This window comes from Anarhichas minor, unplaced genomic scaffold (genome assembly GCF_050575085.1).
Source record: "Anarhichas minor isolate MPS153535 unplaced genomic scaffold, ASM5057508v1 ptg000028l, whole genome shotgun sequence".
In the NCBI taxonomy this organism is placed as follows: domain Eukaryota; kingdom Metazoa; phylum Chordata; class Actinopteri; order Perciformes; family Anarhichadidae; genus Anarhichas; species Anarhichas minor.
Genome location: NW_027466474.1, coordinates 10,328,110 through 10,351,274, shown reverse-complemented (window position 1 = coordinate 10,351,274; position 23,165 = coordinate 10,328,110). Strand labels below are relative to the sequence as shown.

The 23,165-nt window shown below is 41.2% G+C and overlaps 4 protein-coding genes and 1 pseudogene across 9 annotated transcripts; 1 reads left to right on the top strand and 4 right to left on the bottom strand.

Annotated features, from left to right (window-relative positions):
* Positions 1 to 40: 40 nt before the first annotated feature.
* On the top strand, positions 41 to 4,359 carry phykpl (5-phosphohydroxy-L-lysine phospho-lyase). Of its 3 annotated transcripts, none has more exons than XM_076103409.1 (13): positions 41 to 516; positions 626 to 744; positions 883 to 1,042; positions 1,175 to 1,249; positions 1,338 to 1,425; positions 1,513 to 1,629; positions 1,752 to 1,834; positions 1,914 to 2,139; positions 2,580 to 2,734; positions 3,356 to 3,445; positions 3,545 to 3,678; positions 3,831 to 3,876; positions 4,175 to 4,359. In XM_076103409.1, the coding sequence occupies exons 1-12, from the start codon at positions 458 to 460 to the stop codon at positions 3,851 to 3,853; spliced, it is 1,329 nt and encodes a 442-aa protein (XP_075959524.1). In that variant the 5' UTR covers positions 41 to 457; the 3' UTR covers positions 3,854 to 3,876; positions 4,175 to 4,359. The 3 variants fall into 3 exon arrangements, with proteins under 3 accessions (XP_075959524.1, XP_075959525.1, XP_075959526.1); XM_076103410.1 differs by having other exon boundaries at positions 43 to 516; positions 652 to 744; XM_076103411.1 differs by lacking the exon at positions 626 to 744 and having other exon boundaries at positions 43 to 516.
* A 348-nt stretch (positions 4,360 to 4,707) lies between these two features.
* On the bottom strand, positions 4,708 to 8,469 carry hnrnpaba (heterogeneous nuclear ribonucleoprotein A/Ba). Of its 3 annotated transcripts, XM_076103412.1 has the most exons (9): positions 8,355 to 8,469; positions 7,613 to 7,875; positions 7,029 to 7,197; positions 6,783 to 6,941; positions 6,563 to 6,694; positions 6,352 to 6,442; positions 6,067 to 6,225; positions 5,872 to 5,957; positions 4,708 to 5,425 (listed from the first exon to the last, which is right to left on the bottom strand). In XM_076103412.1, exons 2-8 carry the CDS (start codon positions 7,858 to 7,860, stop codon positions 5,887 to 5,889), a joined length of 1,029 nt encoding a protein of 342 aa, XP_075959527.1. In that variant the 5' UTR covers positions 7,861 to 7,875; positions 8,355 to 8,469; the 3' UTR covers positions 4,708 to 5,425; positions 5,872 to 5,886. The 3 variants fall into 3 exon arrangements, with proteins under 3 accessions (XP_075959527.1, XP_075959529.1, XP_075959528.1); XM_076103414.1 differs by lacking the exon at positions 5,872 to 5,957; XM_076103413.1 differs by lacking the exon at positions 8,355 to 8,469 and having other exon boundaries at positions 7,613 to 8,038.
* Positions 8,470 to 9,957: 1,488 nt separating this feature from the next.
* On the bottom strand, positions 9,958 to 12,762 carry nme5 (NME/NM23 family member 5). Of its 2 annotated transcripts, XM_076103418.1 has the most exons (5): positions 11,930 to 12,762; positions 11,368 to 11,573; positions 10,484 to 10,584; positions 10,270 to 10,388; positions 9,958 to 10,134 (listed from the first exon to the last, which is right to left on the bottom strand). In XM_076103418.1, exons 1-5 carry the CDS (start codon positions 12,053 to 12,055, stop codon positions 10,051 to 10,053), a joined length of 636 nt encoding a protein of 211 aa, XP_075959533.1. In that variant the 5' UTR covers positions 12,056 to 12,762; the 3' UTR covers positions 9,958 to 10,050. The 2 variants fall into 2 exon arrangements, with proteins under 2 accessions (XP_075959533.1, XP_075959532.1); XM_076103417.1 differs by lacking the exon at positions 11,930 to 12,762 and having other exon boundaries at positions 9,959 to 10,134; positions 11,368 to 11,896.
* A 139-nt stretch (positions 12,763 to 12,901) lies between these two features.
* Positions 12,902 to 16,945, bottom strand: rack1 (receptor for activated C kinase 1). The gene is made up of 8 exons (XM_076103415.1): positions 16,732 to 16,945; positions 15,561 to 15,732; positions 14,649 to 14,796; positions 14,151 to 14,246; positions 13,907 to 14,017; positions 13,545 to 13,685; positions 13,212 to 13,322; positions 12,902 to 13,010 (listed from the first exon to the last, which is right to left on the bottom strand). Exons 1-8 carry the CDS (start codon positions 16,838 to 16,840, stop codon positions 12,945 to 12,947), a joined length of 954 nt encoding a protein of 317 aa, XP_075959530.1. The 5' UTR covers positions 16,841 to 16,945; the 3' UTR covers positions 12,902 to 12,944.
* A 2,533-nt stretch (positions 16,946 to 19,478) lies between these two features.
* On the bottom strand, positions 19,479 to 22,198 carry LOC142962777 (small ribosomal subunit protein RACK1-like; annotated as a pseudogene).
* Between the last annotated feature and the right edge of the window lie 967 nt (positions 22,199 to 23,165).

The window sequence follows — 23,165 nt, the reverse complement described above, 5'->3', positions numbered from 1 at the left end:
ACCAAACAACCAATATTATATATAAACTAAAAATCTATCATGGACGTATGCGTGGTGGATGTCAAGACTAGATGACAAGATAGCTGTCATTGGGCATTCAGTGTAAACAGTGTGAAGGAAAGGAGACAGTAGAGTGTCCTGTGTTAATGCAGGAAGTATGAAGAGGAAAGAGGTTGCAGGAATACAAGGGCTAGGACGAGGAGAGGTCACTAAAGAGGAGACTGACTCGGTGGAAGGGAGACAAATTATATTTAAGCTTTTGAAAGCAATCGGACTTTTTAAAAGGTCTCTAATAGAATGAGGATGGTGGACGATTAGATCCAGTAGGGGGCAGTAATGCAATTTACGGGACGAAAACTGCCGTAAAAAAACTTCAAAGAGAAGGAGAACTGTCATTGAGTAGCGCTCTTCCCCTCAGTAGTCTTAGGTATTCGTTACAGAGAAACCCAAAAACAATATGGCAGTTGAAAAACTCAGGAAAGAAGAAACTCTCGAAATGAGGAGGAGATTAATCGGGTATGTAAAAGTGAAACTGACTGTCTTGATGCTCGTTGGTACACATATTGTGCTGCTGTGCAGCATTTGCACGAAAGTTACTGACACGTAGTAATTTCTTCGATCACAGGCAGTCATGTAAACTGTTTTATTCAGACGATCCTGTGAAAATAGTGAGAGCGAGAGGCCAATATCTATTTGATGAAAACGGCGAGCGCTATCTGGACTGCATCAGCAACGTTCATCATGGTAACACATGTACCACCCGGTGCATAGTCCATTTATTACCGTTGTGTAACACTTTATATTACCCTCCGCCTGTCTACTAATGGCAGCACGTTTTTAATGCTGTTTTTAAAGTAACATACAGTATGATTCCTTTCGTAGTGGGCCACTGTCACCCCAGCATCACTGCAGCTGCAGCAGCACAGATGGACCTGCTGAACACAAACTCACGATTCCTGCACGACAACATAGTCACGTATGCAGACCGGCTGGCTGCCACCCTGCCCGAGAAGCTGTGCGTGTTCTACTTTGTAAACTCTGGGTAAGTTGTGCGCCCCCACACACACACACACGCACACACACACACACACACACACACACACACGCACACACACAGAAAGAATAGTACTCCTGAAGTACCACTCCTGTGATTTTACATCTGCTCTCCTGACAGTTCAGAGGCCAATGATCTTGCCCTTCGCTTGGCTCAGCAGTACACCCAGCACGAGGACGTCATTGTGCTTGACCAGTAAGTATTCTGTACTACTGCAACACATTTCCCCCCCCCCCCCCCCAGACAATACAGTTAATTACAACGAACTCTCCTTTTATACTAGTGCATACCATGGGCATCTAATGTCCCTCATCGACATTAGTCCGTACAAGTTCCGGAAACTGGCAGGACAGAAAGAATGGGTTCATGTGGTGTGTAAATTTACCATCATCTCACAAAACCGCTGACCAACAGTGGACCTGTATGTCTGTCTGAAAGAACGTGTTTCATCCTCCTAGGCACCGTTACCAGACACCTACAGAGGCGCTTACGGAGAGGATCACCCCGACCCCGGCCAAGCATACGCTGATACAGTGAAAGACCTAATAGAGGAGGTGCACAGGAAGGGTCGTAAGGTCTTTAAAACAGTTTTACGCAGCATGGATCAAATCAGCAATTCTCTTAACACCGTTAATGTATAATGGTGTAATAAACATTACGCCATTCATGTTACTTATTTACTACACTTTCCATACAGATCTCGGCCTTCTTTGCTGAGTCATTGCCAAGTGTCGGAGGACAAATCATCTTGCCCCAAGGATACTCGACTAAAGTTGCAGAGTGAGTGGTGACTCACTTTCAGGTCCTGCTTTGGCTCAGCCACACCTACGTTAGTGTTGACACGGTGCATTTCCCACAGATACGTGCGCTCAGCTGGCGGAGTGTTTGTGGCAGACGAGGTGCAGACGGGTTTTGGCCGCGTGGGAAGTCATTTCTGGGCGTTCCAGCTGCACGGGGAGGGTTTCTGTCCCGACATAGTGACCATGGGTAAACCCATGGGCAATGGGCATCCCCTGGCATGTGTGGCTACCACCGTAGAAATAGCCGGAGCTTTCACAGCCAATGGAGTGGAGTACTTCAATACGGTGACTATACAGTAGCCGTAACACATTATGAACACATTCTTCAAGTTGCTTTCAGCTGTAGAGACAGCCAGGGTGTCATAAGGAATACAACATCATTCTCAGTATAGTGCGATAGCATAGTAAGACCTTTTATTATTAGTAAACTGATGTCGGTCACACACAGATGGTGTCTTTTAAGGTAAAAAGTTCTCGTTTCATGTGGTAGTTATGTTGATCACTGACTGTTTGACGTCTGTTGATCCGTTCACCAGGACCACTTTTTAACAACTATGCTGCTGCATAAAACATAATCACTAATAAAGACTTCCCAAAGTCAATTGCTAACAAATTTCTGCTTTTAAGCAAACTTATTTCTATTGAAATCTCTTTTAACTTCCTCTCGTTGAGCATGCATACATAAACGTGAAATTATTTGGTTTTTTTCCTATAACTTCATGCAGTTCGGAGGGAACCCGGTGTCCTGCGCTATTGGCCTTGCATTGCTCGATGTGATAGAGAAAGAGGACCTGAGAGGAAACGCCCAACGTGTTGGAGCACATCTTAAAGATTTGCTCACAAAGATACAAACACGACATCAAGTGATTGGCGATGTCAGGTAAGGATGCCGTGACTAATGCACTCAGGCATTAAAACTCATTACGACCAACGCTGTTCTATTCTCTAGAGTCCATGGCATTTATTCAGATTGGAATAATAAATAAAAGCCATTTTCATGGTGGGTGCTCAGGCTTGAGAGTTGTGTGGGTATGCAGGGCATCTGAGATAAAGTGTCATCACATGGGAGATACAACTTGTAGCTTATGTAATTAATTAACACTACAGAGACTCTTGGGTTTTAAAAATAATGTACGTGTAAAAGTGCACAGGACCTTTTAAGTATGAAAATGTGCTACTGTGGCATAAAAGTCTTGTAAAAAGGGCCTATAAAGGCACTTGCTCTTCCTTAGCCAAGAGTCCAAATTTGAGCGTGCAGATTCCTTTCATTAGAGTACCAAGCACAACTAAAAGAGGGAAATAAATATATAAACACAGCAGTAACTTGTTAAACTGGGATGTTAAATTAAGCATTTTTGGGCTATATACATATTTAATTAGACAGGGAGATGCTCTAAAATTAAATAAAATCATCTGTTCCGTTATTCAAATGTTACCCGATGTGGGTCAGAGGGGTTTCCTAAGAGTCAACCTCATAGCCCTATGATGTGTTTTTTTACAGAGGTGTGGGACTGTTTGTGGGTGTCGAGCTGGTTACAGACAGGGAGCGCAAGACTCCTGCCACAGAAACAGCAGCACATGTGGTGAAGAGGTACCGTGTCGTAATACTGACGACATACAGCCAGATTTTCTTGTATTCAGTCTCTGCCGAGTGGTTTGTTGATATAACTCCATGTTCCTTTTACATTAGGTTAAAAGAGGATGATAAAATCTGTGTCAGTACAGATGGACCCTGGGAAAACGTCGTGAAGTTTAAACCTCCGATGTGTTTCAGTAAGGAGGACGCAGAGCTGGTGGTTCAATGTATTGACCGCGTCCTCACAGGTTAGTTACACTAACACCTCAGCCTACAGCTGTTACTACAGGGTCGGTCGTAGGTATACATCTAATACACTTAGTGTGAAAGATCCATATAGTCTTGATACCACACATTTGTAATTTAAGTGTTGCATAACTTTCAGTTCTCTTGTTCTCAGACATGGAAGCCAGTGACAGTTAAACCGGAAAAGGAAGACATCTAAGGTTTGTTAAACCTGTAGAAAACTTTTAATTGCATCAGACATTGTCAGATGGTCACATTCATAAAGTCCAGAGGTAGAGATTTGAATGCCTATACTTGAGGTTTCTGTAGATCAAACAAGTTCATTTCACTCAGAACATGTTGCCGTGTGGTCACCGTTTTTTGAAATTGAATAATCAGTCTCATAATTAGCATCTATCAGCACATTGTCATATCATAGCTCAACTATGAAAGTGGGGGCAGTAGATTTTAAAAGGCTGCCAGTCGTCTAGAGCATCACTAATTATGTTTCTCCCCCAGGTGTTCACAGCCATTTTAAGGCATGAATGAGATGCAGTCACATAGCTGATGAAACACAGCCAGTGGGAGGAGTTGCCAGCTTTAGCACATTGTTGCCATCGTGGTCCACTACAAGATGCTAATGTAACACTAATGAACTCCCAGTTATATTTTTCTTCTCCAAATAAAATCATTTTATCTTTAAATCCTGACTCCTCCTTTCTTTTCCTCACAGCAGCTGTGCATGTTTTATAATTAGTCCCAATTTACAACACTGATCAGCAACATGTTCTCAATACAGCACGGCTGAGATAAGCACTTACCAGACCACTATCGTTACCTCTCGGTCACATTCAGAAAAATGCTCAAGTAGTGCAGTTTCACATCTAGTGAGGCGGGTATTAACACTCAGCCAGTTATCCTGCAGGCAGCGACGCCCTCTCCCACAGCATCCGTAGAGATGTTAACATTACTCATGACAAAACAAGCAAGCCATTTAACAGTACAAAACATTTAACATTACCTTTACAAATAATAACAAAAGGATCCATGTGTAATATAAACCAAAAGTTTATTTCTATCAATTTGCCCAAGACACTAGAGGAATGAGTTTCCAGTGAGAGAGGGAGTACCCTCTTACATTAACAGGCTTGCGTTCAGTTGAATAACACTAGTAAAGCCACTTAAAATTGCAGACATGATGGGGGGAAGAATCTCCTTAAAAGCCAAAAAAAAAATATATGCTGGTTGTCTTCGTCTACTACGCGATCTGCAAACATTCACTTAACACTCTTACAATGAACCCTTTGATTAGTTTAAATCCCTTATTTTTGCCTCACCCCACATCTGAAGCCATGCAACTTGCATCCAACATTCAGCACGGGAGAAAATAACTAAAGATCTAGAAACACCAAAAAAGAAAAGAAAAAAAAGAAAAGAAAAAGATAATTGTTTTATTTGTGAGCTTTAAAAGCTCTTGCTCCTGCTCATCTGTAAATCCAGTAGACATGTAAAAATACAACCATACAATACATTAGATTCAAAAAGGTACCAAAAAGTACAGTAAAAATAACACTTCCATCACTGGAAATGTAAATGGACACAAAACAATATAAAATAAAAAGTGGAAAAGTGACATTTGCTTCCCCAGTTCCTCACTTGATCTGTACAAATGGAGCATGAGTCCAAATTTCTGCCAACTCCAAAGGAAAAGCCAGAGCCCATGTTGGTTGTGGTCAGACCATGGATCTCTTTTTCTTATTTACTTTAGACCTTAAGAGAAAAACACGGTGCTTAACGTTACTGAGAATAAACCAAATAAGGCATGCAAGTTACACACAGACAGACAGGTGCATGAATGAGTTTGACAGGTCAGTGAATGGACAGACAAACTTTTGTTTTGGGGGGGGAGGGGGGGGGGGCACGACCGCTAACTATTACACCTAGCACCCGGGTGAAAGGTGTAACGGTCCTTATTCCTGTTCTCAAACCACCACCAACTCAACCCTTATTGATCAAGTAGTAGAGATGCATCTTAAGATGGCTGACAGGTGGAATGAATCCATCTTTAATGATCACAGACCCCACAACACAGCCTACCCTAACCCCACCACAATGCTTGAATGGATTTAGAGTAGATGGAGATCTTTGGGGTCAAAAAGGCACCAATGGTTACAGCTATGTTCTCATACTACCACGGATGATGCAAAAATGCATACCTGCACTACGTGTGATCAGTATGGCTTGTAGCTACTCTGGTGGCCTCCACGTCTTGGAGTTTTCCCATAGCTTGTATTGCCCTGGTCTGGAGGACAAGAGAAAAAGGGACTGAGTTCTTCTGTACAACAAGGAGGACCAAGAAAATAAAGTTTCTCTCATTCTTTTTTCTTTCCCGGGGGGCACTTATCGCTTACTGTAGTCGTAGCCACCCCCATAGCCGTAATAACCAGCAGAGTAGTCATAGTTGCCGCCGTAGCCGCCATATCCGTAGCCTTGCTGTCCGTAGCCATAGTTCTGGTTGTATCCCTGGTTCCAGTAGTTGTTGTAACCTTGATTCCAGTTCTGGCCCTGGCCTAGAAACAACAGGTGAGGCCTTCGTCACAACTCTCCAGCACACAGGGCCCAGGTAGTTACTCGGCACAAATGTTTGAGTATAGTCTAACAGAAGGATTTTGCTGGTACACAGACACGGTGCTTACCTCCACGGCCTCGGCCACGTCCTCCGTATCCACGGGCCCCGTACTGCTGCTGCACGTAGACCTCTTTGGGCTGGGCTATTTTAATTTCACACTGGAACACCACACAAGAGCACATTACGTTGCAGCTCGGCATGACTTTTCGCTAAATTTATGAAACTGAATACAGCATACTGTGTTTCACCGGTATGCAGAATGTGCGGTATGCAGTTACCTTGCTTCCACCGACGTTGTGGTATTTCTTCTCCATGACCTTCTTGACAGGAGTCTCGTCTTTATAAGTGATGAATACGAATCCCCTCCTCTTTTCTGTCTTTGGATCTTGTGGAAGTTCAATGGTCTCCACCTACACGAGAGGAGAGCGGTCGTTAAAGCTGACAATATCTCGAGCACTAAATTCCTTAATAAACCGACAAATGTGTTAAATACCGTACCTCTCCAAAGGTCCCAAAGTACTCCTGAATGACTTCCTTTGAAGTGTCGGGGTTAAGGCCTCCCACAAAGATTTTCTTGACGGGATCTTTCTTCATGGCCATGGCCTTCTTGGGGTCGATCACTCGCCCATCTAGCCGATGCTCCTTCTGCTCGAGAACCTAAAAGAAAAAGAGGAAAATATTGAAACTCGCCTGCTTTGTACACGTAAGTTACGTTGGCTCCGACATAATTTCTTCCCCGCTCACCTTTTCGACGCCGCCTGCCTCTTTAAAGAGAATGAAGCCGAAGCCCCTTGACCGGCCCGTCTGCTGGTCCATCTTGATGGTGCAGTCTGTCACCTCACCAAATTTAGTGAAGTAATCTTTGAGGTCCTTCTTGCTCGTTTCCCAGCTGAGACCACCAACAAACATTTTCCTGTGCACAGAGAGAAGGAGGACATGTTCAGCATTACAGGCCACCCCGCTCCTCTAACTTTAAATGAGGGGGGGGGGGTAAATGTACACACTGTTCCAGAACATCTGTCAACCCAATGACGTAGGGGGAGGGGGCTCCAGCTGCTGTAGCTTAAAGCTGCATTTACAACATTAATTCAATCGAATAGAAATCCTTTCGATACGAACACATCAGACACCGCATATCAACGGTTTGTCGCGAACTAATACATGCTAGATTAGATCTCTGCTGAAGCGCCCATCCCCCCCCCTCGTCCGCTCTGCATATGGCGCCAACAAAGGCCGGTTGAACAAAGACATAGCGAACCACGGGCGCTTTGCTAATAAATGTTGGATATCACGAAAGAAACATTTCCACCATTTTTTTTTTTACTCACCCTGCATCCTCCTCGCCTTTGCTGGCGTCGATCTGTCCGCCCTCTGTTCCGCCGTTTAGCGAGTTGCCGTCGCCGTCGGCGTCGGGCCCTGCGCCCTCTTCGCACTCCTCATTCACGGCGATGCTCTCCTCGTTCCCGTCGGTCCCGTCGTCGTTGCCCTCCTCGGTGTGCTCGGCTCCGTTAAAATCATCGTCGACTTCGTGGCCGTTTTCTGATGTTTCCATATACTGCTGCTCTGTCTCGGACATTTTGTACTATTATACCTAAAACCCATAAAAAAGCAAAACATATTCACACATCCGAAGGTTATATAATGCCTCATGCTTCGCCATTTACACGGTGCCCGTGCATGCATATACCACCATTTTGACCGGCACGACCGCGTTCCATACATTTAACATTCATTCGTATTTGTAGCAGTGTCACAGCAAAACGGCAACTCTGTATCGTTTACGTACACAACACGATGACCAGCCCGCATCGATAGCACACTAATGGTGGGAGATTAGAAACAGCGTAACCTTCTGCATCGCGCTGATAAACCAAGCCTGGACTCGCCAACTCAAATTCGCAGTTACGTAACGCAAAGGCCGCGCTAGCCGCGATATACGCCTTATATGTACTAGTATTTAAATACATTACGTCTATCAGGAAAAACTATGAAAACACTACAACAATCCGAGTACTTACGTGACAATATAATGACAATACCAAGGTTAAAGAAGTATGAAAACCTGCTTACTGGTCACACAACCGGAGAGCTCTCTTCAAGATGGATTCTCCCACACGACGACAACTCGTGGTTGGTTTTCTAGAACCGGCAGAAAAAAACGCCATTTCTGTGGAGAAGCAACCTGATTGGATGAATGCCGCTGTCACTCATGACTCAGACCAATCACATACACGTGCCTTTCTTTCCACAGAAGATGTTCACGCCCTTAACACACAGGAAGGAACTCCGAGTCCCCTTTCTGCGTCGAACGAAAAAGAGTTGCTCACTGCTCGGCAATTAAAAAAAAAAGGTTTGATGAATTGCGACTGTTGCGTTGAACGATGTGTCAAAGCGTTACTCTTTAACTGCTTTTCACTCTGGACCTGATACAAATGCAACAGTAGTTCGGACCATGCTCGTGGAAATGAACGGTGCCCTGCCGATGTGTGAAAACTGTTAAAATGTAGATCTTGGCATCTCTGTATGAACATTAATGACGGATAAACTCAGTGATCTGCCATCAAGCTTTCTATGTGTACATAGACAACTATATGCTATGAAGGCGACTTTCTTTCAACGACTACTGTACAAGTTTTAAAGAAATACTGAACATGAGTTGGACAAAATAACAGATACCTAACAATAATGACCACATACATTATCAAGTACAATAGGTTCCCAATAAACACAGTTATGTCAAGTTTGTATGCAGTTTTTGTTGGGCGGTGGGCTGAGAGGTGTTGGTTCATCTCTATGAGAGATTGTGAGTTGATCCAGTAGACGGTGGGGACGGTTTGATATTAACTGGAATGTGTTGCTTGTTAAAGTAAAATTCTCTTGATTCATTGTCCACTCGTATATTTCTTACCACTGCTTATCCTGTGCAGAACCAGCAGCCATCTGTCTACAGTGGATCCACACACAAAGCTACTCTCATAGTTACTGCAGACCAGATAACTCATAGTCACATGAAAGTTAAAGACTAAAACATCAAGGCACGTCATAGTAACTTATATAAGTCTTTTCTCTATATTTTCTCTTTGGTTGCTGAATAACTATCACATGATACTAATGTTGCAGGTCATTGGGATTATTATCAATAAGCAATATGTTAACTAACATGCAGACTACTGTAAGCCTGAATAAAATACTGAAATGCTCTGAAGTAACTTTGTTCATTCAGTAACATATCTGTTACACTTTATTTACAAGCTCTAGTGCTTTGACATAAAATACATTTTGTGTTTGAGCACCAGTTCCAGAGGAGCAACAAGAGATGAAGCTGGTAGACCAGAATATATCATATGAGTGTTTTGTCCATTTAGTGAATGTAATCAACTAAACGCAGGTCAAACAGGTCATCCAATTCATTCATCACGCTCATTAAATCAAATGAAAACGTTTTAACCCACTGGCTAATTTACTACAGTTCCAGATGACATGAGAGACCTGGTGGGACGGGGTGCTTTGTTAAAAAACAAACAAATCTGTGATATTTGTTTTACTGAATGATTCGGAGCAGTTGTTAGTGATCTCATGTAAAACTGCTGAACTTTGGTTTCGGTTATGAATCAAGTCACACCCTTTAAAGCAGTGTTCAAGGTAGAACGAATGCTTTACCAGCTTTACCAGAAAGCAAACATAGCAGAGGATTAGCACTGAAAAGACATTTTATTTTATCATAGTACTGAATAGATACATGTGTTTATAAATGATGTATTTGTTGTCATTCTGCCTCTTCTACAGGGGCTCCATCGCATATTTTAGGCTTGTTTGGGTCGTTGTTGATCAGCCAGTCAGCAAGCCAAATCTATTGAAGAAAAAAGTGGATAACAGAGAAATATGTTTCAGGGACCAAAGCTCAACACTAGTAAACAACATGTTAACAGCAATAAATAACAATAAATAACTGTATACCTTCACATGTTGAGCATGGAATACTTACACAGGGGTTGTGTGGCTTTTGCTTGCAGAGCTCAGTGAGTCCAAGGAGCAGAGTTGGGTTTACATGCTTGCTCAGGTATTCTTTGGTGGCTTCTCTTGAGGGAAAGGGCTCAATTACGGCTGCAGAGAAAAAGCATGTGGGGGTGCATTTGTGGTCAATACGATACGTGGTTTCTATACGAACAACAGTAAGTGTGGTTCTGTGCATTGCTTACAGTTTGGGAACATGAATTTGATCTCTCTTTCAGCCACATGAAATGACTCGCTGCCATGGAGTGCGTTTTTGAGTTCAGAAGTGCCGTATTTTGCTCTGAGGCTGCAGAGGAGAAATACATCACATTCATATAAACATCTCTGCTAGTGTTGACATGACTGCAAACTTTTACCGCTCTACATTATTTAAAAATAAGGAACCATGATACCAAGTCATAGAATGACCCGCACTCAAAGGGCATGGTCATAATATGGAGGCAGGGGCCCAGAATCACAATCAATTATGTATACATTTGCACATATAAAAACCACTGCTTGATCAAGTGTTTCCATTGCAACCTGAATACAGACTGTACCAATACCACTCAGAATATTTTGAGTACTTGTTCACAACTGTAGCGAATTTACTGTAAACACTATGTTTGAAGTAACATTATTATTTTGTTAATATAATGTGTCCAACAGTAGTGCTCCCTGTCTGAGCTAAGGATAGTTGGCATGTTATCACAGAAATATTCAAGTATTGTGACACCCTAATATGGATGTGCTCACACGTTATATTCAGGTTTTTTTGGGACATATGCAGAATTTGCATTGGTAGTGGAATTTATATAGTTAATCAAATTACTTTCAGTATCTTAATGAACTAAAGGTGTGTTTGATTTAGTTTCTAAGCAGACATTTGATGCATTAGCAGGAACTTGAATATCTAACATGGTTTCATTGGTTTGTGTGTACACTCAACTTTCCGTTCGGCATTCAAGACAGTGTTTCTGAGTAAATATGCTCACCATTGTAATACATTATACACAACAACACATAGGCCAGAAGGAACAGACAACAAAACAAAAAGCTGAATCAGCACCGTATAAGTTAACAGACTGACCACTCTGGATGAGTTTCTCTGGCCTTGGTGCTGTTCACAGGCCCGATGATGGACCTCCAGTGGGCGATGGCGTTGTGACGGGCCAGAGTCATGGCCATGATGGGGCCAGAGCTCATGAAGGCAGTCAAGCTGGGAAAGAAGAGCCTTCCATAGAGGTCTGCGTAGAAGTCACAGCATTGCTCTGGACTTAGCTGCAGCCTCCGCTTCTGCCACAGGAATGAAGTATTGGACACTTCAGCATGGTATGTGTTGAGCAGGACATTGTTAGCGCTCTCTGGTGGACAAACCAGATCATGGTTTCTGTTTCTCTGTTGCATAAAAATATCTTTTGCATTATTGTACTGCAATTTCTTGTCACATATCAGCCAAATTACATGCAGAGTACCACATATGTTTGGATAAATAAGCCATGTCGTATTAGTTAGACTCGGTACTTGTTTAGGTAGGGGCATCGTACAATACAAGACAAAATATTGCTTCAGAAATCAGATTAGTTGCATCAACCCCGTCCTGACAATATACAGCACATGCTATAGTTTACAGAGTTTACATTTGAACCAACCTGCAAGATGGTGAAGCCTGATTTTAGGATAATATCCTCAATCTCCTCAGCTTTGTGGATGGCATCTGGTTTGATAAGAGCCAGAGTTTCCTCCACATAGATGCGAGGATATAAAGTTTGGTTCATCTTCTCCTGCAGCCTTTAACAGCTAGCTAACGTTAGCGAATAAAGTTACGATGTTTTCATCAGTACCATCAATTAAACTCTGTTATTATTCTACATAACAGTAGGTTTACATCCAACACACGTAAAGTTAGCTGGTAAATGTATCGGAGTAGTTACTCGCTGGTTTTAACTGCCCTTCGTTCACGAGTTGTGTTTGGGTTGCTAGGAAACCATTACCAAACTACGGCAACCCACACGGGTTAATCGACACAATATACATTAGTCTGGTTTTATATTTAAGTGGCAAACTCGGAAGATTTAAGTCTAAATAAATGTCTGTTAAGTCTCAGTCTATCGCTGAAAAAGTTGACACACTGGTGATTTAAACTACGGCCTACTGATGAAAGTACTGCAATATTTACATACTTACAGTATTACAAATTAGGGATCTTCGGCGACATTCACTGGAAACATATATTTCACATATTTATTCGCATAACATTATCACATATTTCCTCTCAAAATTAAAACAATTCTGAAAAATAGCATGCTAGTATAGAATTTCGGACGAAGTCCACGACACCAGTACACCTTTGATTCTAAGATATTACCTATCCAAAAAGAGGGTACATTATTTACAAAATAAATAAAGTGTTGGCACAAATCAGGAAACCAGAAATCATTGTCTGATTCTTTCCTAACTTTATGGATTTATGTTTCCGTAATCCAACGTTAGACATGAATAGTTCAGACTTATTATTGCTTTGTTGAGGTTTGAATGCACTGTTGTCCTGACTGTTACACAAGTTTTATTAAGTAAAACAACATGTATTATAATCACAGAGTTGAAAGGAAGACGTAAAAAGCTCTTTTCAAACAGTCTTTTATTCAAAGTATGATTGCGACGTTTTTAGCGAGTTCCAATAGTGACCTGCCACACTCTGATCAGGTTGTCAGTGTAGCCAGCAAACAGGGTCTGTAAAGAAAAATAAACAGGGATAAAGGAACATTATTTAAATTCTGTATCGTTGTACCATTAATATTCAAATAAGTGTGTTTCTATTTCCCCTCATATTTGCAGGGCTGTCAGCATTAACATCAGAGTTAAAAGTGATTGGGTATAATCACCAGGGATTAAACACCGATAGCCACTGAAATAGGTGCGAGTGTGATGTACCTGTCCATCAGCAGACCATGCCAGGGAAGTGCACTGTGGGGGTTCGGCCTTGCTGTTTGTGCTGATCACTTCCTGTCTCAGCTCATCCACAATGATCTTGCCCTCCAGATCCTACACGAGGAAAAGAAAACAGAGGCAGAAGGATCAATGAGGGAAATTGATGTCGCCCAAATACATTACACAATATATAAATTGGTCTAGACTAGAGCTCAGAAACAGCCTCTTTATCATCATAGAATACAGATGGCATAGTTAGAATACATCACAGCCCTTTGCACAGTAGCATCAATGCACCATTTACTGATCATGAGATGTTTAGAATGAAGTCTTTACCCAGATCTTGATACTGGGGCCAGTAGCGGCACACAGCCAGTAACGGTTGGGGCTGAAGCAGAGGGCATTGATGGTGTCGCCACTGTCCAGGGTGTAGAGGTGCTTGCCCTCATTCAGGTCCCACAGCATGGCCTGACCGTCCTAGACGAAAAGAGAAAACACGCATCAATAGCCATATTTATAGATATAGGAGATTGCGAGGACATTTTTATTATGCTTAATAGCTAGCAATTAGAGAGTTCGTTACATAACATTTTAAGTGCAGGTGTAACTCAGAAACAGCCTCTTTATCATCAATAGTAAACGGATCAAAAAACATTCTGTGGTAGTCTACAATGATACAAAATAATGTTATTGTATACCCTTCCACCAGATGCACACAGGGAGCCATCAGGAGAGACGGTCACTGTGTTCAGGAATCCACTGTGGCCAAGGTGGTTAGTCTTCAGCTTGCAGTTGGCAAGGTTCCACACCTAGAAGGAAAGAACAGGTAATAGGAGCCAGTTTTTAAAATCACAGGTCAAACAAACTACTTAGAATAAGTGTTCATTCAGTTACAAGAGAACTCAGGCAAAAGCTAAGGAGACTTTTAAAGGAATCGAGTACCTTGACCATCTTGTCCCAGCCGCAGGAGACGATGATCGGGTTGTTGCTGTTGGGGGAGAAGCGCACACAAGAAGCCCACTCAGAATGACCTTCATCCTGCAAATATAAAACATATATATCGTCTCAGTATAAGGTTCTTTGGTTACCCAACATTAGTGCTTTGTTTTTTAATGGCCGGATGAAAAACACTGATGTCTGCAGCAGTGTTTTGTTTGGCTACTTATTAGCAACATGAACCTAGATTATACACATTTTCAACCAACCACAGTCACTGCATCATTTGGTTTATGATAGTAAAGCATGACCACGCTGGACATAAGACCCAACTGTTGTAGACAGCTAGTCTGTGTGGGAATATTACAAAGTCAAATGGGTGTGCTGTCCTAGTCTTCCCTTTTTTATTATTCACATTCACGGTCCAGCCCCTTGTCTCCAGGGTCTAATCATGAGTCGAGGTGTCTTAATCTTAAATCCCATCAACATGATACGACAGCTCACCTGGATGGTGTACTTGCAGACTCCAAGAGTGTTCCACAGCTTGATGGTCTTGTCCCGGGAGCCAGACACAATCTGGCGGTTATCAGCGGAAAAGGCCACGCTCAGAACATCCTTGGTGTGTCCAACAAAGTGGCGGGTGGTGAGGCCACTGGGGAGACACCACAACAAACATTTTCACAAAACAAGTCCAAAGTGCTGCATATTTTAAGACCAAAATAGAAGGAAGCATGCCTAACACAGCTACACCTGTTGAGACCAAATTCTTAAACCAATGTTCAGTGGGTGTTTAACCCAGATAATGTACACGTGTAATGTATTATCCTTGGGTTGAAAACATCATCCATGACCTAAAAAAATATGGCACCTCAACACGGCATACCTTTATTTTCAACTTTTATTTACAGAGCTGTGGATGCAGAGTCCAGAAATAATGGACGCAAGAATCGGGTGACTCTGCATTTTTAGCATGAGCACTTTTAACATCAGTGTTTTCAGCACACATGTGGTTATTAGACTTCTTGCACAGCTTAAAGTAAGCTCCTTGGGTCCATATTAGCACATTTACTTCCAGGTAACATTATGACACTAAATGGCTTTCATAACAAGCTGGTAGCCTCTCATAGCCAGAACTATCTCCACTGCGCTGTGTCTAAAGAAAGGCCAGGCTCCACAAGTCAGCCATATTGCTCAACCCAGATGCAGGTCCAGAATCTGACCACACAACTTACACTAAATATGTTCTCCGATTTGACCTACTGAATTGAATTCCTAGCAGCAATGAAGACACTTTCCTGCTCAACTTTCACATGGACAAAAAACATCCACAGTACAAATTCAGAGGTAACAACTTAACCACCTTAAACCCTGAAAATCTAAACCAGTGCTTGAGAGATTACCATTGTCTGTACTTACGATGTGAGATCCCACAGGCGGAGGCACCCATCCCAGGCACCGGACAGGGCAAACTGTCCATCCGAGGAGATGACCACGTCACTTACGAAGTGAGAGTGGCCCGTCAAGGAGCGCTGGGGGATGCCATAGTTGGTTTCATCACGGGTCAGCTTCCACATGATGATAGACTTATCTGGAAAACAAGACATCGAGGATGTGTTTAAATTTGTGTCCATATTTCATTCTGCAGACCACCGATATTAACATTACCATGCAAATTTATAATTGTGCGGGTGCATTTCTAAAGGAAAGCGGACAAATATTTAGTCATAAGTAAATGTTAGCAGGCAGAGGTGGGTACGAGTTACATTTACTCAAGTAACTCGAGTTAACTGGACCTGTAGAGTAGTTTGGATGCAGCATACGTTTCTCTCTTAAGCAGAGGAGAATCATTACTTTTTCTCTGTTTGGAGGTGCATTTGTTCACTTCTCTGGCTAATCTTTTTGTCTTCATGAGACTCTAGAGACCTGGATGTGATCTGTGGCCATTTGTGATGGAACTGGGACTTAGGACATCTAACCTGGAAAGATCAAAGTTTACGGACACTAACATGTTGACACTTTACTGCGTGGTGTCTGTTGCAGGTCATTATTCCAGGAGATGAGTTGTCATTTCATCACAAACAAATACAGGTGCTAGTTCACAAGTTATTTTGATGACTCGTTTTACTTCTCACGTTACTTGAGTACTTTTATAGCACAGTAACAATACTTTCACCCGAGCTACTCTCACGTTCCCCACCGCTGTTGGAAAGCTCAATCTACGACGGTTAGGAGTGGATTGTTGCCAGATCTACACATTCCAGCATTAAATCACGTTCACGCTACACTAAATATGTTACTACACGTGTCGCAGATGCAATGTGGGTATCTGAGGTGGCTCACAGATGACGTTTGTGTTAGCTAGTTTAAGCTAACCGGCTTCTTTCCCTTAAGTTCGAGCAGATTCTGTTCAAGTAAAAAAACTCAACCGTCATAACTGTTCACCCATTCGTTTATAGTATGCACAATTCACTCACGCCAGCATTGTCGTTTATTCTCGTACGTTACAGTTGCAAGTTCCGCTAACTAACTGGCTGACTAATGCTAACCTAGCGTCAGCCATGTTGGCGGACAGCGGGGGAATCCTCACCTCGGGACGCCGACAGAATCATGTCGGGATACTGGGGCGTCGTGGCGATCTGGGTGACCCATCCACTGTGGCCCTTGAGGGTCCCCCTCACTGTCATCTGCTCGGTCATTTTGGCGAGTTTCTGCGGTGCCTTTAACCAGGATGGATTCGGATTTCTTTTAGGTCTAGGGAAGCCTAGATCCTCATCGCATCTCAGCACGGAGGAAAAGGAAGCTCAACCCCGGATGCTAAAAGTATGAGGGGTTAGCAGGCCGCAAAGGATTCTGGGAAATGTGGACCGTGTACTTTATTCAAGCAACACTGCTATGATATGTTCATCAAAAGTCTGATTTGTATGAATCTTTAAATTCTTTATATAATTCTGTAAAAACATACTAATAAGATCTGGTTTATTTAGGTCATCTCTCCAAAAGAATATCTGACATGGTTGATGCTGTCATCATTATGGGTAAAGGCCACATTCTTGCATGCAAATGTGAATTTTTAATCGCTCTTTGGATTATAAATTAGTTTAAGAATTACATCCCTTTGTTATGGAATGTTAATGGGAATGCTGATATTGAATTATTTGCAGACTTTAATTTTAATATAGTTGTAGTTTTTCATTATCTTATTGGAAATATAAAAATTAATATATGAATATAACAAAATTTGTTTAAAAACAAATTGGCTATCTTTAACCGTTTATTAATACCAACATCTGAACGTCTTGTTAATCCATAGACAGAATATATCTATATTGTACATTTTTAACTATTGTAAATTTTTAATATGTTTCTATTTCTTGCACTGTTGATTGTTGTTTATTGGTCAATGTTATTGTCTAATGTTATGCACCACCTGCCATGACAAATTCCTTGTATGTTACATACATTGGCAATAAACGGTTCTGATTCTGATAAACAAAAGTAATACATTTTGGATGTATTTACTAAAACATGTGAATGCTATTACTTAAATAATGTCAATAGCATTTCATTTAAACCATCTATTTTTGAGGAGAAACCCTCCAGTTAAAACATATCTATGATGCATGCAATATAGATATAGAATAATGCCATGACGGTTAATGACTTTAACATGTGGCATCAATTTAAAAGTCACAAACATTGCTCCACAAAGATAAGTTAATTTGTTCATTTAAAACAAGCTGTTATTTCAAATTAAAAACAGGAAATTTAGAGTTGCTGTAAATTATTAAAGCAGATGTTAATGTTGCATGCCTTTTATCCAATGTTGTCTTCATCAACTGCAACCACTTGATATGTGGGAATGATTTGTGATTGATGAAATTTGTAAATATGGCCTATTGGGTAACACACGAATACCTGCCCTTACAGGCATATTTGAGCCAGAAGATACTTTCTGCAGGTGTTAGAACTAAATAACTAACAAGATTATTCAATTAGCTTTTGATTTGGAGCTTTCCGCCAGGCCTCAGAGGCCAACAGCAACATCAAGGTGGCAGGGATTCAGCAGAATGCATTCATGGAAACATTATCCGTATTATATCTGAATTCAGTAATGATACCGACATTTTTTAGATTTTAAAAAAACAGAACTATTGATTTATGACAATCAGATGCTTTCTATGTATGAATCTATTTCTGTATTTTTTAAAAATCTTGTCAGTTACAATAATGTTTCATGTTTGTAACCAGATGTCTTCCATCCCATCATTTCACACATTAAAAGCAAGATATCTAATCATATAGCTACAGATCAGGCATAGTCTTTTCCAAAAGCCTGCTAGTATTGAAACCGTTTTAAAATAGCATGCTAGTATAGAATTTCGGACGAAGTCCACGACGCCATTACACCTTTGATTCTAAGATATTACCTATGCAAAAAGGGGGTACATTATTTACACTAAAATAAATAAAGTGTTGGCACAAATCAGGAAACCAGAAATCATTGTCTGATTCTTTCCTAACTTTATGGATTTACGTTTCGGTAATCCAACGTTAGACATGAATAGTTCAGACTTATTATTGCTTTGTTGAGGTTTGAATGCACTGTTGTTCTGACTGTTACACAAGTTTTATTAAGTAAAACAACAACATGTATTATAATCAGAGTTGAAAGGAAGACGTAAAAAGCTCTTTTCAAACAGTCTTTTATTCAAAGTAGATTGCGACATTTTTAGCGAGTTCCAATAGTGACCTGCCACACTCTGATCAGGTTGTCAGTGTAGCCAGCAAACAGGGTCTGTAAAGAAAAATAAACAGGGATAAAGGAACATTGTTTGTTTAAATTCTGTATAGTTGGCTCATTAATATTCAAATAAGTGTGTTTCTATTTCCCCTCATATTTGCAGGACTGTCAGCATTAACATCAGAGTTAAAAGTGATTGGGTATAATCACCAGGGATTAAACACTGATAGCCACTGAAATAGGTGCGAGTGTGATGTACCTGTCCATCAGCAGACCATGCCAGGGAAGTGCACTGTGGGGGTTTGGCCTTGCTGTTTGTGCTGATCACTTCCTGTCTCAGCTCATCCACAATGATCTTGCCCTCCAGATCCTACACGAGGAAAATAAAACAGAGGCAGAAGGATCAATGAGGGAAATTGATGTAGCCCAAATACATTACACAATATATAAATTGGTCTAGACTAGAGCTCAGAAACAGCCTGTTTATCATCATAGAATACAGATGGCATAGTTAGAATACATCACAGCCTTTTGCACAGTAGCATCAATGCACCATTTACTGATCATGAGATGTTTAGAATGAAGTCTTTACCCAGATCTTGATACTGGGGCCAGTAGCGGCACACAGCCAGTAACGGTTGGGGCTGAAGCAGAGGGCATTGATGGCGTCGCCACTGTCCAGGGTGTAGAGGTGCTTGCCCTCATTCAGGTCCCACAGCATGGCCTGACCGTCTGAAACGAAAAGAGAAAATCACAGAGTTGAAAGGAAGATGTAAAAAGCTCTTTTCAAACTGTCTTTTATTCAAAGTAGATTGTGAAGTTTTAGTGAGTTCCAATAGTGACCTACCACACTCTGATCAGGTTGTCAGTGTAGCCAGCAAACAGGGTCTGTAAAGAAAAATAAACAGGGATAAAGGAACATTGTTTGTTTAAATTCTGTATAGTTGGCACATTAATATTCAAATAAGTGTGTTTCGATTTCCCCTCATATTTGCAGGACTGTCAGCATTAACATCAGAGTTAAAAGTGATTGGGTATAATCACCAGGGATTAAACACTGATAGCCACTGAAATAGGTGCGAGTGTGATGTACCTGTCCATCAGCAGACCATGCCAGGGAAGTGCACTGTGGGGGTTCGGCCTTGCTGTTTGTGGGGGTTCGGCCTTGCTGTTTGTGCTGATCACTTCCTGTCTCAGCTCATCCACAATGATCTTGCCCTCCAGATCCTACACGAGGAAAAGAAAACAGAGGCAGAAGGATCAATGAGGGAAATTGATGTAGCCCAAATACATTACACAATATATAAATTGGTCTAGACTAAAGCTCAGAAACAGCCTCTTTATCATCATAGAATACAGATGGCATAGTTAGAATACATCACAGCCTTTTGCACAGTAGCATCAATGCACCATTTACTGATCATGAGATGTTTAGAATGAAGTCTTTACCCAGATCTTGATACTGGGGCCAGTAGCGGCACACAGCCAGTAACGGTTGGGGCTGAAGCAGAGGGCATTGATGGTGTCGCCACTGTCCAGGGTGTAGAGGTGCTTGCCCTCATTCAGGTCCCACAGCATGGCCTGACCGTCCTAGACGCAAAAGAGAAAACACGCATCAATAGCCATATTTATAGATATAGGAGATTGGGAGGATATTTATATTATGCTTAATAGCTAGAAAGTAGAGAGTTCGTTACATAACATTTTTACAAATACATTTTTAAGTGCAGGTGTAACTCTGAAATTAGTCATTGAGCATTAGTCAGCCGGTTGGTTAGCGGAACTTGCAACTGTAACGTACGAGAAAAACGACGATGCTGGCGTGAGTGAATTGTGCATATTATAAACTAATGGGTGAAAAGTTATAACGGTTGTGTTTTTTACTTGAACAGAATCTGCTCGAACTTAAGAGAAAGAAGCCGGTTAGCTTAAACTAGCTAACACAAACGTCATCTGTGAGCCACCTCAGATACCCACATTGCATATGCAACACGTGTAGTAACATATTTAGTGTAGCGTGAACGTGATTTAATGCTGAAATGTGTAGATCTGGCAACAATCCACTCCTAACCGCCGTAGATTGAGCTTTCCAACAGCGGTGGGGAACGTGAGAGTAGCTCGGGTGAAAGTATTGTCAATGACGGAAATTGATGTAGCCCAAATAAATTACACAATATATAAATTGGTCTTGACTAGAGCTCAGAAACAGCCTCTTTATCATCATAGAATACAGATGGCATAGTTAGAATACATCACAGCCCTTTGCACAGTAGCATCAATGCACCATTTACTGATCATGAGATGTTTAGAATGAAGTCTTTACCCAGATCTTGATACTGGGGCCAGTAGCAGCACACAGCCAGTAACGGTTGGGGCTGAAGCAGAGGGCATTGATGGCGTCGCCACTGTCCAGGGTGTAGAGGTGCTTGCCCTCATTCAGGTCCCACAGCATGGCCTGACCGTCCTAGACACAAAAGAGAAAACACGCATCAATAGCCATATTTATAGATATAGGAGATTGCTAGAATATTTACATTATGCTTAATAATAGCTAGAAAGTAGGGAGTTCGTTGCATAACATTTTTACAAATACATTTTTAAGTGCAGGTGTAACTCAGAAAGAGTTTGATGACTTGTTTTACTTCTCACGTTACTTGAGTACTTTATTTTGCACAGTAACAATACTTTCACCCGAGCTACTCTCACATTCCCCATCATTGTTGGAAAGCTCAATCTACGACGGTTAGGAGTGGATTGTTGCCAGATCTACACATTTCAGCATTAAATCACGTTCACGCTACACTAAATATGTTACTACACGTGTCGCAGATGCAATGTGGGTATCTGAGGTGGCTCACAGATGACGTTTGTGTTAGCTAGTTTAAGCTAACCGGCTTCTTTCTCTTAAATTCGAGCAGATTCTGTTCAAGTAAAACACACAACCGTCATAACTGTTCACCCATTAGTTTATAGTATGCACAATTCACTCACGCCAGCATCGTGGTTCTCGTACGTTACAGTTGTAAGTTCAGCTAACCAACTGGCTGACTAATTCTAACCTAGCGTCAGCCATGTTGGCGGACAGCGGGGGAATCCTCACCTCTGGACGCCGACAGAATCATGTTGGGATACTGGGGCGTCGTGGCGATCTGGGTGACCCATCCACTGTGGCCCTTGAGGGTCCCCCTCACTGTCATCTGCTCGGTCATTTTGGCGAGTTTCTGCGGTGCCTTTAACCAGGATGGATTCGGATTTCTCTTAGGTCTAGGGAAGCCTAGGTCCTCATCGCATCTCAGCACAGAGGAAAAGGAAGCTCAACCCCGGATGCTAAAACTATAAAGGGTTAGCAGGCCGCAAAGGATTCTGGGAAATGTGGACCGTGTACAGGACAGGGATACTTTATTCAAGCAACACTGCTATATGTTCATCAAAAGTTTGATTTGTATGAATCTTTGAATTCTTTAAATAATTCTGTAAAAAAATACTAATAAGATCTGGTTTATTTCGGTCACCTCTGAAAGAATATCTGACTGTCATCATTGTGGGTAAAGGCCACATTCTTGCATGCAAATGTGAATTTTTAATCGCTCTTTGGATTATAAATTAGTTTAAGAATTGCATCCCTTTGTTATGGAATGTTGATGTGAATGCTTATATTGAATTATTTTAAGACTTTAATTTTAATATAGTTGTAGTTTTTCATTATCTTTTTAGAACAATATGCACTAATGTACATATTATTCTTGAAATATAAAAATGAATATATAAATATAACAAAATTTGTTTAAAAACAAATTGGCTATCTTTAACTATTTATTAATACCAACATCTGAACGTATTGTTGTTAACCAGACAGAATATATATATATATATATATTTAAAAATATAAAAGTAACACATTTTGGATGTATTTACTAAAAATTGTGAATGCTATTACTTAAATAATGTTAACAATAGCATTTCATTTAAACAATACATTTTTGAGAGGAGAAACCCTCCAGTTCAAACATATGTATGATGCATGCAATATAGATATAGAATAATGCCATGATGGTTCATGACTTTAACATGTGGCATCAATTTAAAAAAGTCATGAACATTGCACGACAAAGATAAGGTAATTTGTTCATCTAAAACAAGCTGTTATTTCAAATTAAAAACAGGAAATTCAGAGTTGCTGTAAACAATTAAAGCAGACGTTAATGTTGCATGCCTTTTATCCAATGTTCTCTTCCTCATCAACTGCAACCACTTGTGCAACATGTTTCGACTTGGAAACA

Bases quoted from the DNA above. Each gene is read 5' to 3' on its own strand.
- rack1 (XM_076103415.1), bottom strand. From the start codon at position 16,840: ATGACCGAGCAGATGACAGTGAGGGGGACCCTCAAGGGCCACAGTGGA. The intron at 14,797-15,560 runs GTAAGTACAGAC...GTGTCTCCCCAG, and splicing joins CGCCTGTGGGATCTCACATC to TGGCCTCACCACCCGCCACT. The intron at 13,686-13,906 runs GTATACAATAAC...CTTTTCGTCTAG, and splicing joins TGTGTGCATCTGGTGGAAGG to GACGGTCAGGCCATGCTGTG.
- hnrnpaba (XM_076103412.1), bottom strand. From the start codon at position 7,860: ATGTCCGAGACAGAGCAGCAGTATATGGAAACATCAGAAAACGGCCAC. The intron at 6,443-6,562 runs GTAACTGCATAC...GTGGTGTTCCAG, and splicing joins ACAACGTCGGTGGAAGCAAG to TGTGAAATTAAAATAGCCCA. The intron at 6,226-6,351 runs GTAAGCACCGTG...TGTTGTTTCTAG, and splicing joins ACGTGGCCGAGGCCGTGGAG to GCCAGGGCCAGAACTGGAAT.
- nme5 (XM_076103417.1), bottom strand. From the start codon at position 11,819: ATGCCCCTACCTAAACAAGTACCGAGTCTAACTAATACGACATGGCTT. The intron at 10,585-11,367 runs GTCAGTCTGTTA...TCTCCTCTGCAG, and splicing joins AGAGAAACTCATCCAGAGTG to CCTCAGAGCAAAATACGGCA. The intron at 10,389-10,483 runs GTAAGCAATGCA...TTTTCTCTGCAG, and splicing joins CAAATTCATGTTCCCAAACT to CCGTAATTGAGCCCTTTCCC.
- phykpl (XM_076103409.1), top strand. From the start codon at position 458: ATGGCAGTTGAAAAACTCAGGAAAGAAGAAACTCTCGAAATGAGGAGG. The intron at 745-882 runs GTAACACATGTA...TTCCTTTCGTAG, and splicing joins CATCAGCAACGTTCATCATG to TGGGCCACTGTCACCCCAGC. The intron at 2,140-2,579 runs GTGACTATACAG...AACTTCATGCAG, and splicing joins GAGTGGAGTACTTCAATACG to TTCGGAGGGAACCCGGTGTC.